Here is a 14,286-nt window from a genome sequence, read left to right as displayed (position 1 = left end):
ATGCTCTAGTCTAAAACTGAAACATCCCAGTCAAGCTACTTTTAAACGCTAGAGACATTAAAAATATAACTAGATACAAAATTAGCAGTTTATGATTCAAGCACTACATAAATATCAACAATTGCTTTTGCTAAATGGAAACAACAAGAAAAATCAAACCTGTTTCATGGCTTCTACTCGCTTGTTGAGAGCGGTGGTTTGCTCGATAAGAGATTCTGCTACATCATCGTGATCTCTCAATCTTTCAACAAGAGCTTTAGCATCGGCAAGTGCCTTCTCAATTGTGCAACTCATTTCTAAAGGAATATCTATAATTTAAATCAAGACTCAAAGTCAGCATATCACTTTATTTTAGTTTTACCTGAACACAGACATCTCGGAACACCTTGTACACATTTGGTGGGTTTATTAGGTTAGGGTGGAACAGCTGGAAACTAATTTAATATTTCAAATATTAGAACACACATAGATGATTTGCAGATATACCCAGAATGTATTTAAACAGTATGAGGTGAGCAGATGTAGCCAAGGGGTTGAGTGCCTGCTTCCCATGTACAAGGTCCTGGGTTTGATCCCTGGTACCTCCTAAAAAAAATGAAACAAACAAAAAACATAACACTATGAAGATATGGTAGGAAAAAAGTAGACAGCTAAATAATACTTTTTAAAAAAAATTTATTTATTCCCCCATCCTTGTTTGCGTTCGCTGTCTGCTCTGTGTCCATTCGCTGTGTGCTCTGTGTCTGCTTGTCTTTTCTTTAGGAGGCACTGAGACCTGAACCTGGAACCCGTCATGTGGGAGAAAGGTGCTCAATTACCTGAGCCACCTCAGTTCCCTCCCTGCTTTGCTGTGTCTCTTGTTATCTTTCCTCTGTGTCTCCTTGTTGCATCATCTTGTTATGCCAGTTCACTGTCTTGCTGGTCTTCTCCAGGAGGTACCAGGAACTGAACCTGGGGCCTCCCACGTGGTAAGGTGGGGAGCTCAATTTCCTGAGTTGTATCTGCTTCCCTAACATGTTCTTTTTTGTTTATCTTACAGCTTCTTTTCTTTTTAAATATTTATTTTTAACTTCTCCTTCCCCCTCAACCTGTTGTCTTCTCTCTGTGTCCATCTGCTATGTGCTCTTCTGTGTCTGTTTTTCTTCTCTTTAGGTGGCTCCGGGAACCAATCCTGGGAACTTCTGGAGTGCAAAAGAAGCGATCATTCTTTTGCACCACCTCAGCTCCCTGGTCTGCTATGTCTCTTATTGCCTCTCCTGTGTCTCTTATTGTCTCTCCTGTATAATCTTGCTGTGCCAGCTCTCTGTGCGGGCCAGCACTCCTGTGTGGGGCAGCATTCACATGGGCCAGCTCACCACACAGGCCAGCTCATCTTCACCAGAAGGCTCTGGGTATCCAACCCTGGACCTCCCATATGGTAGACAGTAGCCCAATCACTTGAGCCTATCCGCTTACCTCCCTAATACATTTTATACACAACAATTTATACAGAAATTGTGCCCCTCATAAGGGCATTCTCTCATGTCGGGTCAGCTCTGAGAAAGTTCACTTTGTTGTCTGCATTCTGGGGTAAACTGCTATTAGCACCTTCATTATGTGCCTCTTCCTAGCCTCTGCTTGGTGAGATAAACCAGGACACCATCCACAAACCCACACGACTGAACAACCAACGTGGCCTCTACGTGTCACCCTTATCAATCTCAACCTCCTCCTGGAAGATCTTCCGTTTCCTATATAATGTTGCATTATAATCCTAACTCTTGTACTTTCCTTGGTAAATGAAAAAAAAAGAGAGAATTAAAACAATGTCGGAAACGGACTTTGGCCCAGTGGTTAGGGCGTCCGTCTACCACATGGGAGGTCCGCGGTTCAAGCCCCGGCCTCCTTGACCCGTGTGGAGCTGGCCCATGCGCAGTGCTGATACGCGCAAGGAGTGCCCTGCTACACAGGGGTGTCCCCCGCGTAGGGGAGCCCCACGCGCAAGGAGTGCACCCATAAGGAGAGCCGCCCAGCGCGAAGGAGGGAGCAGCCTGCCGAGGAATGGCGCCGCCCACACTTCCCATGCCGTTGATGACAACAGAAGCGGACAAAGAAACAAGACACAGCAAAAAGACGCAGAAAACAGACAACCGGGGGAGGGGAGGGGAATTAAATAAATAAAAATAAGTCTTTAAAAAAAAAAACAACAAAACAATGTTGGCCATTATGGAAAATCAATAAACCAGTATGTTTAAGAAGCGTTCAACAAACTTAGGAGACAAAACATGGAACAGTCAATAGTCAGCTTCTTCAACTGGTATGTAAGATAGCAAAACAAAATTTTAATTCTAAAATAATCTCTCAAAACTTTACAACCTTCTCAAATTTGCCCTCCTTTAATTTTTCTTTATAGTAAGTTTTACCTTATCTTCTACACCAGTCACCTTTCTTCAGAATTTTCTCAGAAAACAGAAATACACTGTAAAATTACTAGGCCAGGGAAGCACACTTGGCCCAGTGGTTAGGGCATCCACCTACCACATGGGAGGTCCACGGTTCAAACCCCAGGCCTCCCTGACCCATGTAGAGCTGGCCCATGTGCAGTGCTGATGTGTGCAAAGGAGTGGCCTGCCACGCCAGGATATCCCCCGTGTAGGGGAGCTCCACGTGCAAGGAGTGCGCCCCATAGGGAGAACCGCCCAGTGTCAAAGAAAGTGCAGACTGCCCAGGAATGGTGCCGCACACACGGAGAGCTGACACAACAAGATGATGCAACAGAAAGAAACACAGATTCCCGTACCGCTGATAAGGATAGAAGCGGTCACAGAAGAACACACAGTGAATGGACACAGAAAGCAGACAATGGCGGGGGGGGGGGGCAAAAAAAAATTACTAGGCCAGAATTCAAGTCTACAGAAGTTTAAAAATCTGGGTATGCCAAATGTACACTACAGACCACAATTAGTGGTAACAATCTGATGATATTACCTCCTAATCTGTAACAAATGTTCCACCACGGTGTGGTGTGCTGGTGAACGGCTGTTGTATGGGAATTCTACACATGTCCATAACTGTTTTGTAAGGTCACAATTTCTACAATAAAAATATATTTTAAAAATTTGGTACAGTCAAGTTAAGGGCTATAATTGAGAATTTTTATCAACTTTGGGTAGACAGAAATTTGCTATACAATTTCAGACTTTGCTAGATACGACATTCTGAACTACAGATCTGCACCAATTAGTTCAATTAGTTATTAGAAACTCTGAAACAGAAAAATGACACAGGGTTGAAAATAGAAAATTTAAATAGCTTAGCTGTTTAAACAAAAAAAGCAAACAAAACAGAGTTCATAAGGCAGGTTCACAAGCCTTTCATTTAAAGTTTGATTATAAAAAGATTCAAAAGTTAAATAAAGATGTAAAAATAGACTGAAGTATGACCCAATGGCTGAAGCAAAGGGAATATGTTCCTGTTTTTATAAATGGGTTTAAACCTAAGGAGTTTAATCACAATAAAGAAAAAATATAAAAGTGCCAATATGAGAAAAAAACTAATTTATGACTAGACATTTCCAGAGAGCTTTAAGGAGTGAACAAGCAAGAAATTAATACTATTTCTGACTCTCTAGATAAAACCACCAAAAGCACTTCTTCTAAAATTTGGAAGCTACAGATAAGGGAACATGTAAATATGACAAGTCAAAATGCCATTAAAGGAATCAAGGTCCCATATTGGCTCAAATACAGGACAACTATCCAAAATCTATCCAAAGATGATGCTCCAAGAGAGACCCATGTCACCCAAAAATGACCTGTCCTTCATCTAAAGCTAAAGGGAATTATCTATAATTATAGATGAATTAAGTGTTCTTTTTAATATGGGTGTGACCATAGCTTCCATTAATCCCCCTAGTATAGCACACCAGAGCCTTCAAAGTAAAATTTTAAAGTTGTCTGTAAAGCAAAAACAAAAACAAAAACAAAAGAAAAAAAGGCAAATTGACTTTTAGTAAGTAAAAAAAAACTTACAAAGAAAAAAATTTTGCCTTAAAGTAAAAATAACTGGTAACAGATGGTGAAAAAAGAAAACAAATTTGAGAGTTTAGAGTAAATTGTAATAGACCAGAGAGAAAATAAACTTTATTTATACCTTGGTTTAATAGGACAACTCAAGGAAAACGAATCTCTCAACAGTCCTAGGTCATCCCAACCTGTAAATGAAATTTTGAGGAAAACTATCAGAAGAATACTTCTTTATTCTCTGTAACATAACATAAATTTAACAGATCAGATCAGTTTTAGGAGCAGATGTGGCTCAAGCAGTTGAGCTCCTGCCTCCCACACGGGAGGTATCCGGTTCAGTTCCTCATGGCTCCTGAAAAAACGAAAACAAACGACAAAGAAACAAATGAAAAAACCAACTCGGGAGCCGATGTGGCTCAGGGGCTAAGTGCTGGCTTCCCACATACAAGGTCCCAGGTTCAATCCCCAACCCCTCAGAAAAAAAAAAAGATCTGCTTGAAAAAAATGCACTGAAGCACCTATATAGTATCATCATTATACTATTTTCATTAATTCAAACTATTAGTTTTGGGGTTTTTTTAAAGATTTTTAAAATTTATTTCCCCTTCCCCACCCCTCAAACCCCAGTTGTCTGCTCTCTGTGTCCATTCACTGTGTGTTCTTCTGTGTCTGCCTGTACTCTTGTCAGAGGCACTGGGAATCCGTCTCCCCTTTTCTTGCGTCATCTTGCTGTGTCAGCTCTCCGTGTGTGCGGCGCCACTCCTGGGCAGGCTGCACTTTTTTCGTGCTGGGCGGCTCTCCTTATGGGACGCACTCCTTGTGTGTGGGGCTTCCCTACGTGGGGGACACCCCTGTGTGGCAGGGCGCTCCTTGAACGCATCAGCACTGCTCATGGGTCAGCTCCACATGGGTCAGGAGGCCCTGGGTTTGACCCTGTATCTCCCATGTGGTAGGCAGACGCTCTATCTGTTGAGCCAAATCTGCTTCCCTGTTAGCAGTTGTTTGAATCTGAGGAATACCTTATATTGTCTTGTGGTCAACACAGCTACCCCTGTCAACAGAACAGGTATTATTTCCACTTTACAAATGAGGAAATAGATCCATGAATTCCAAATGTAAGGAAATTAATGATAGAGCAAAGCAGCAAGGAAGAAGCTAAGCTAGATGGGGAAATAGGACTTTTTTTTAAAAAGTTGTAGGTTTACAGAAAAAATGTGCAGCAATTTCAGCATTTTCATACATCTCCGACATACATGCAGTTTCCATTATTTTCAATACTTTGCATTAGTGAAGTACCTTTGTTATAACTGATAAAAGAATACTATTAAAATTGTACTAACTAGGGTACCTAGTTTACATTAGGATCCACTGTGTTGTACAGTTCTATGTTTTGTTTTGGTTTTAATTTTTATTCTAGTAACATATATATAAAACCTAAAATTCCCTCTTTTAATCACTTTCAAATACATAATTCAGTGGTGTGAATTATATTCACAATACTATGCTACCATCACCACTATCCACTACCAAAACTTTTCCATCACCCCAGAAATTATAAATTCTCTACCAATTAAGCATTAACTTCCCATTCATATACCTTCCCCAGTCCCTGGTTACTTGTATTCTAATTTCTGTCACTATGAATTTGCTTATTCTAATTATTCCAAAAAAGTGAGACCAAAAAAGTGATAATATTTGTCAGTGTGTATCTGATTTATTTCACTCAACTTGTCTTCAAGGTTTATCCATGTATCAGAACTTCACTCCTTTTCTATGGCTGAGTAATATTCCATTGAACATATAAGCCACAATTTACTTACCCATTCATCTGTTGGCAAACACTTGCACTGACTTTTTTTTTTCTCTCTCCCCACACCGTTGTCTGCTCTGTGTCCATTCACTGTGTGTTCTTCTGTGACCGCTTCTGTTCTTATCAGCGGCACTGGGAATCTGTGTTTCTTTTTGTTGCATCATCTTGTTGTTGTGTCAGCTCTCCACGTGTGTAGTACCATTCCTGGGCAGGCTGCACTTTCTTTTGAGCTGGGTGGCTCTCCTTACAGGGTGTACTCCTTGTGTGTGGGGCTAGCCTACGTGGGGGACACCCCTGCGTGGCACGGCACTCCTTGAGCGCATCAGCACACAGCCACACGGGTCGAGGAGGACCAGGGATTGAACCGTGGACCTCCCATGTGGTAGGTAGACGCCCTATCCATTGGGCCAAGTCTCCTTCCCTGCCTTTACTTTTGACAATTATGAATAATGCCACCATGAACATCAGTGTGAAAATATCTGTTCAAGTCCTTGTTTTCAATTTTGGGGGCAAATACCTAGAAGTGGGAATGCTGGATCTAAGGGACCACCAATTGTTTTCCACAGTGGCTGCACGACTTTACATTCCTATCAATGATGAATGAATTTTACTATGTCTGCACAACATCTACAACAGTTATTTTCTGTTCTTAAAATAGTAGTCATAGTGGGTGAGTGCAAAATGGCATCTCATTGTGGTTTTGATTTGGATTTCCTTAATGGCTGAGCATCTTTTCAGGTGGTTATTGGCCATTTGCATATTGTCTTTGGAGAAATGTATATTCAAGTCTTTTGCCCATTTTAAAATTGGCCTTTCTGTCAAGTTATAGAATTCTTTTAAAAATATCGTGGATTTTAAACCCTTACTGGACACAAGGTTTTAAAATGTTTTCTCCCATTCTGCAGATTTTCTTTTATTTTCTTGATGAAGTCCTTTGATGCACAAAAGCTCTTCATTTTGATAAAGTCCCATTGATATATCTTTTCTTTTGTGCTTGTGCTTTGGTAAGAAGTCCAAGAAAATACAAGTCCTGAGGATGCTGCCCTGTTTTCTTCTAGAAGTTTCACAGTTCTGGTTCTTACATTCATGTCTTTGACCCATTTTTACTTTACTTTTGTATAAGGTGTGAGGTAGTAGTCCACCTTCATTCTTTAGCATGTGGCGGTTTCTAGGCACCATTTGTTGAAGAGACTATTCTTTCCTTATTAGTGGACTTGGCACCCTTGCCATTAATCAACCAGCCACAGATGTGAGGATTTATTTCTGAGCTCTCAGTTCAATTCCATTGGTCTTTATATCTGTCATTGTGCCACTACAATGCCTTTTTGATTACTATAGCTTTGTAATAAGTTTTAAAATCTGCAAGTGTGAGTCATCCAACTTTGTTCTTTTTAAAGATGGTTTTGGTCATTTGGGCCCATTACTCTTCCATATAAATAAAAAACAGAACTCTTGCTCTCCAGTCTAGTGCTTTATTCATAAGCCAAGCTGAAGCCCCAGGACCCTATTGTTTTACCTACATAAAAACCGTCTTGGTCTCCCTGAATGAAAAAATGAAGCCAATTTCCTGATCATATCAGGGATCTTCCAAGATACTTATTATTGACTTCCAGGAATTTGGTGGATTAGAAAGACACAGGACTCTCTCTTCACAGAAAACTGGAGGACAGGTAGAAACGGCCTGGGGGAAAAACTCACCATTGTAATCAGATGCCTAGAAATCAGCAAAAAATTACAAGTCATACTAAGAAAATGGAAGCGATGTCCCAAGCAAAGGAATATATCAAAGACCAGATAAGATTCTTAAAAGAGTGAGAGAGAGCATGATCTAGACCAGTGGCCTGGCTGGGGGAGCTGGCACATAGGGAAAAGGAGGTGGCGATGGCGTAGTGACAGTGGACAGCTGGTGGCAGGCAAGGGACAATTTGAGAGAGAAGAACTAATCACATGGAATTAGAGTTGGTACTGAAACTCCTTTTCAACTCCAAAAATGTTGGAGGAAGATATGGAAGCAGATATTAAGATGGTGGTTGCAAATGGAGCAGCTGGAAAATCAAGTACAATTCAGCCATTTTGCTAAGGCATTTTTATAAAAGACTACAAGAAAATCACTGGAGTTGATTTTTTCGTAGCGACACACCCAAGTTAATGATGAAGAAGTCAGACTAATCTGATGTGATACGGCAAGTAAAGAGGAATTTGGTAAAATAACAAAGGCCTATGATCAAGAAGACCAGGCTGTGTGCTTGTATCTTCTACACTGATAGGGAGTCTTTTGACGCAATTTCCATTGGAAAGAGAAAGTAGTAGCAGAAGGTGGAGATAAAGCTACCATTTTTGTATAAAACAAGATTGATCTTTTGGATGATTCTTGCATAAACAATGAGGAGGCTGAGGCACTGGTAAAAAGGTTAAAGTGAAGATTCTACAGAACATCAGTGAAAGAGGATCTAAATGGGAATGTTTTTAAATATTTGGCTGAAAAATATCTTCAAAAACTCAAACAGTATGAGGACTCAGAACTAATGTGCTTAAGTAGTAACAACATTGGTGCCTAACACTTCTGTTGGAAGTCGCCTGGGTCAGAATTCAAGTGGGTCAGAATTCTCCTTAATGGTGGAGAGGTCGTCACTCTTAGAGCAAACAGAGGGCCAAAAACAAAAATCCTTTTAGCATACCCTAAAACATACCCTAAAACATTTTTACCCTAAAACATTTTTAGGGTAGAAAAAGAGTATTGAATTACATTGTTCAATTCAATAAGAATTCAGTTATGGCTCAAGCAGTTGGGCGCCTGCTTCCCACATGGTTCGGTCCCCGGTGCCTCCTAAAAACAAGCAAACAAATGAAAAAAACATCTCAGGGGAATGGTGATTCCATGGTTGAGAGCCAGCATCTCACAAACGAGGTCCCAGCTTCAACCCCCAGGCCCAGTAACTAAAAAAAAAAAAAAAAAAAAAAAATCTTTTAGCAGACTTTGTACTTAATGGCTCTCTGAAAGTTGACAGACTTAAATATTGCTCTGGCAATGTTTTTCAGAATGTAAGTGAGATCTCTGGTGCAAAAATTACTGCCCTGTGGACTCATTTAACTTTTTACTTTAGACAAAGCTTCTCCTGTTTTGATTTTTTTCCCATCTGGTTGCGTCGTCTTTTATGGTGCGTCGCTTGGCCGTGCAGGGGGCCTGCCCCCTCACTACACAGGTCTAGGACACCTTTTTTCTTTTTTATCAGTAGGTCCCAGGATCGAACCCAGGTACTCCATATGGTAAGCAGGAGATCAACTGCTTGAGTCACAGACGCTCCCTTCCTATTTTTGAAGGAATGCTAGGAGAAATGCCAAAAAGAGGTTTCTGAATTTTAAAATGTTGGAAAAAATAAATAAAACTCTTAAATGTATAGGTACGGAGCTTTTTATGGCTCAAGGAAGGATAGGAAGCATTCTTTTCCTGAAATTGACCATCTAGTTTTTCTCAAAAATAGTACTGAATCTGAATATTTACCAAATAATAATAATAATAATATTGAAAGATAAACTCTAAATCTTGCAAGGCTGCATTAGTCTACTACTTAGATTAGAGTACTTTGGCAATGTTACTTGTATAATGGAGGGTATGGAGGTGTTCAGATATATGGTACTGAAGTAAACTGAAGGTATATGCAATATTTAAAGAAACTAAGATTGTGATGAATACATTCATAAAGTTGTTTACACATTGTGTGTATGTTAAAAGTTTTTATTTTCAAATGAGTAATTCCAGACATATATTTTACAGAATGAGCTTGGATTTCAAAAGTGCCTTGTGCCAAAAATATCACACCTCATTTTTAAAGTGCTTTACTATCATTTATATTGTTTGTAATCTCTTTTAAAAGCAGTTTTTGTCTCTGACAGGGTAAATAAAAGAGGAGTATAGACATTTTAATGGTAGAGCATCTCCCAGGTGGGACCTGTCATAAAATCTGAGAACTAGCTTTTCTGAGTGTCCATCCATAATCATGGTGAGTTTGTGATGTCATAAGGTTAGCCAAGCCCCTAAGCAGATACAAAGCACATCTGCAGTTAATCATTAAGTCCTGTGAAGGGCAGTGCTGCATCCAGCACCTTTTGCTGTTGACTGAGAACTTAATTTTGAACTTTAAAAAATTATGCCAACAGTTGAAAAAAAATGACATGGCTTTTTTGTCCTAATCCAAATTATGAATTTTATAATGCCCCACAACTCTAAAAATTTTTATAACCTGGGGTTTGTATGACACTTTCTCAAGAGCTTGTCAGCACCAAATACAAAATAATTTATTTTAAGAAATGATTTTAAAATGTAATTATGTGTCAACGCATAAGTTTTCTGAGATAACTGTATGAATTCTATTAAAACTGACTTAATTCATCACTGTTTTTTAAAACCTGTAAATAACACCTTTAGATATACTTGGTTTTAACAGAATTTCAAAACATGTAAAAATAACTTTTCAAAAAAAATGAGTATCATAAAGCATTTTTCACTATTTGTACTAAAAATATAATGCTTTATGTAAAAAAATAAAATAAAAATCAAGACCCAGATGAGACGCAGGACTTGAAACAACCAATCAATTAGATACACACAAATTTCCAAAATCAAACTAATGAGCTGGAAGACAATATGGCTAAAGAGATAAGAGACATCAAGAAGACACTGAATGAGCATGAAGAAGAATCTGAAAACATGAATAGAAAAGTAACTGATCTCAGGGGAATGAAGGACAACGAATGCGATAAAAAACACATTTAGGGCATACAATAAGACTCGAAATGATAGAAGAAAGAATAGATGATAGAGAAGACAGAATACCTGAAATTGAAGAGTGAAAAGAACAGAGAGAGAAAAAAATGGAAAAAATTGGGTGGGGGCTCGGACAGTTGAATGAAAACACAAAACTCAACAACATACATGTCATGGGAGTTCCAGAGGGGGAAGAAGAAGGAAAAGGGGCAGAAAGAGTATTTTAAGAAATAAGGGATGAAAATATTTCCCAGCACTCATGAAGGAAATGAACTTACATATCCAAGAAGCACAGCATACCCCAATCAGGATAAATCTGAACAGACCTACTCTAATACACATACTGCTCAGAATAAACAAGGGAGAGGCAAATCATCACATACAAGGGACAACTAGTAAGACTTAGGGCAGATTTCTTATCAGAAAACACGGAGATGAGAAGACAACTAGGATACTGAAAGAGAAAACTTGCCAGCCAAGAATTCTTTATCCAGCAGAACTGTCCTTCAAATATGAAGGTGAATTTTAAATATTCACAAATAGAAAATAGGAGAGTTCATTAAAAAAATAAAAATGAAGAAATAAAAATCTGCCTTTGCAGGAATTACTAAAGGGAGTCTTATAACCCGAAAGAACAAGACAGGAGAGAGAGGCTTGGAAGAGAGTATAAAGAAGGCAAGAATAGCAAAAAGGATAGCCTAAAGAATAAAACTACAGAAAATAAGATATGACATATGGAAACCAAAGAATAAAATGGTGGAAGTAAATAACGCATTTACTGTAGTATCACTGAATGTGAATGAATTAAATTTCCCAATCAAAAGATATAGACTGACAGAATAGATAAAAAAACAAGTCATCCAATATGTCACCTACAAGAGATTTACTTAGACCCAGGAATACAAATCAGCTGAAAGTGAAAGGGTGGAAAAAAATACTCCATGCAAAGAGTACCCAAAAAAGAGCAGGGCCAGCTATACCAGTATCAGACAAAACAGAGTTTAAATGCAAAAAAGTTTTAAGAGATACAGAAGGCCATAATGTATTAATAAAAGGGACAATCTATCAGGAAGAAATATCAGTCATAATTGTCTATGCACCTAACCAGGGTGCCCCAAAATATAGGAGGCAAATTTTGGCAAAACTGAAGGGAGAAATAGACATCTCTACAATAATAGTTGGAAACTTCAGCACACCACTCACATCATTAGATAGACAGACAGAAGAATAATGTACAACCTGATCTGGGATGCAACATTCTGTATATTTCTGCTAGGTCAAGCTCATTTATCACATTGCTCAAGTTCTCTGTTTCCTTTGTGATCTTCTGTCTTTATCTTTTGATTGGGGAGTTTAATTCATTCATGTTCAATGATATTAACTAAGTGCATTATTTAACGTGTCATTCTTTCTTCATCTGTTAACAAATGTTCCATAACAATGCAAGTTCATGGAGGAGTTATACATGGAAATTCTGCATGTTATGCCTGATTGTTTTTTATGCTCACAAATTCTCTAATAAAATAAATACATACATACAGTGACACAGCACTTCTAAGACTATGCATGCTGTGCATTTCCTGTTTTTGATACCATGGAAAATTTTAAATTATTTTATATGAATTTATTTTGCCACCTTTTTTGAAAATCACTTTTTCTGGCCTGGGGAGGGGATAAGTAGAGTGGATGCAGGGCTTTACCAAACACCCCCAAAAATTTCAGTTTTTAAAAAATTGACTCCATATAAAAAGGAGTACTCAATTATTTTACCCACATTTACATTACCTATCTAAATTAATTACCATTTACTTACCTACGTTCTATTCTAGAGAAAGGCCCAAATTACAAGTAAAGGCTTTAAAAAGCAAGTCTTGTTACTTTTGGGGAAAAAATCACATTCTCGCCCACTTTACAACCTAAAGATACTCAGTCAGACTCCTGGCAGAGGGTTCAGAACATTCTACTGCTGACAAAAGAGAAACCACCACCCACCCAAGACAGCAACTGCCAGCTGCTTAGTTTTCAACTTAGGGTAAGAAAAACGTAAAGAAATTCAAGTCACTCTACTTTTCCCTTTATCCAAATCCACCATCCTACAGCTGGACCTACACAGAAATATTGTGTCTACTTATATACCACAGATGTCTTTTAAAAAATATATACTTTTTAATTTTTAAAAAAGATACTTACATTACATAAATGTTACATAAAAGACACATGGGATTCCCATATGCCCCACTCCCAATCCCTCTCACATTTTTCCACATTAAAAACATCTTTCATTAGTGTGGAACATTTGTTACCATTGATAAACACATTTTGGGGCATTGCCACTAAGCGTGAATTATAGTTTACATTGTGGTTTACACTCTCTCCTGCACAATTCTGTAAGTTATATCAAGATATATAATGGCCTCTGTCATTGCAATGTCATTCAGTGTAGAACAATTCCTAAGTCGGAAAACATTCCCATTTTACACCTGTTTTTTCCCTGTCCCTCCCACAGAACTTCCAGTGGCCACTGTCTCCAACATAAATGTGTCTATTTATTTATTTAAAGACGCAGATGTGTTTTTAAATGTCAACAATCCAGTTCAGTTTGAAAATTTTTATTGGGTTTTCAGGCAGATGCTTCTAATGTGAATTAGAAGGGAACATTGACTGACACATATGGGAATAGAAAAAAAGCATAGTTCCGGCTTTCACGGGAATTTATAATCTAGAGCAAGAAAATACATCAAGTTACATATAAGAATAAGCACTTTATATATCACTGTACATGAAACAGTAGGAAACTTTCATTGTCCTTGGAAATGGAATAAATAATGTCTGGAGTTTTATGAAGACAATGAATTTTTAAAGGAAAATAATTTGGAAGGACACTGAAGGATTTTTCTTTTTAAATTAAATGGGCTTCCTTAGAATTGTACCTAAATATAAGTTGCATATACATATTTCAAACAAGTATGGCATTTCAAGAAGGAACTAACCTATTCCTATTCTAAATCAGTTATTTCTGATGAGGTACATGAAGGCACACACCAAACGCTGTAATCTAAAACATTTCTTCACACGTACTCCCCATTATTTTTCAAATTTAGACAGTAGTATAATAAAATACAGAACCGTTTAAAGGCATAGTTTTTTGCTGTTACGCATACTCTCCATCAGTAAATACTGAAGGCATATCTCTTGTGTGTTGGGGTACAGGATTCCTCATATTCAAAAACGGTCAGGAGACTTAGGTAAATACCCGAAGCTATAATTCTATGATTTTAGGTGCACCAAGTATTCCTACGGTGAATTCTTTAAAACTATTACATTAAAAATATGTATACACACGCATTTATAAATAAGGTCTGATGCGTGCCAAGCATTAGACTAGGTTTTGTTACAAAGATGAATGAGAAATAAATAAATCTTAAAAAAAAAAAAAAAAAGAATAAGGCATGATTCTAGCCTCAGGCTCAAATGGGCAGGAGAGACAGATACAAGAACAAATAATCCAACCTAATAAATACTACAGAGGACCTGTGTTTCACGTGTTTCGGGGGCACAGTGCATTTACCAGTGTCATCCGGGGAGAGTCTAAGAATACAGTGCTCTATGAATTCGGTGTTGAAATGTAAAACAGAGAAGGAATCGCCGGCCTTCTAGACAGACTGCTCAGCCCCTGCAAAGGCACAGAGTGGTGAGGATGCATGGCA

The 14,286-nt window shown here is 38.3% G+C and overlaps 1 protein-coding gene and 1 pseudogene across 5 annotated transcripts in view; one reads left to right on the top strand and one right to left on the bottom strand.

Moving 5' to 3' along the window:
* Positions 1–14,286, bottom strand: part of FGFR1OP2 (FGFR1 oncogene partner 2) — a 29,447-nt gene that overhangs the window by 14,419 nt on the left and 742 nt on the right. For 3 of the 5 annotated variants that reach the window (XM_004479950.5, XM_058282931.2, XM_004479948.5), the window contains exons 2-3: positions 4,132–4,192; positions 160–308 (exon numbers count right to left, since the gene is read on the bottom strand). In XM_004479950.5, coding sequence (XP_004480007.1) covers positions 160–294 — 135 coding nt within the window. In that variant the 5' untranslated portion in view covers positions 295–308; positions 4,132–4,192. The remainder of the gene's footprint in view (positions 1–159; positions 309–4,131; positions 4,193–14,286) is intronic. The other 2 variants (XM_058282932.2, XM_004479949.5) reach the window with 1 other exon arrangement.
* Positions 7,754–8,497, top strand: LOC101424188 (ras-related protein Rab-23 pseudogene; annotated as a pseudogene).

This window comes from Dasypus novemcinctus, chromosome 20 (assembly GCF_030445035.2).
Source record: "Dasypus novemcinctus isolate mDasNov1 chromosome 20, mDasNov1.1.hap2, whole genome shotgun sequence".
Taxonomy (NCBI): Eukaryota; Metazoa; Chordata; class Mammalia; order Cingulata; family Dasypodidae; genus Dasypus; species Dasypus novemcinctus.
This window is presented reverse-complemented; position numbering and strand designations above follow the sequence as displayed.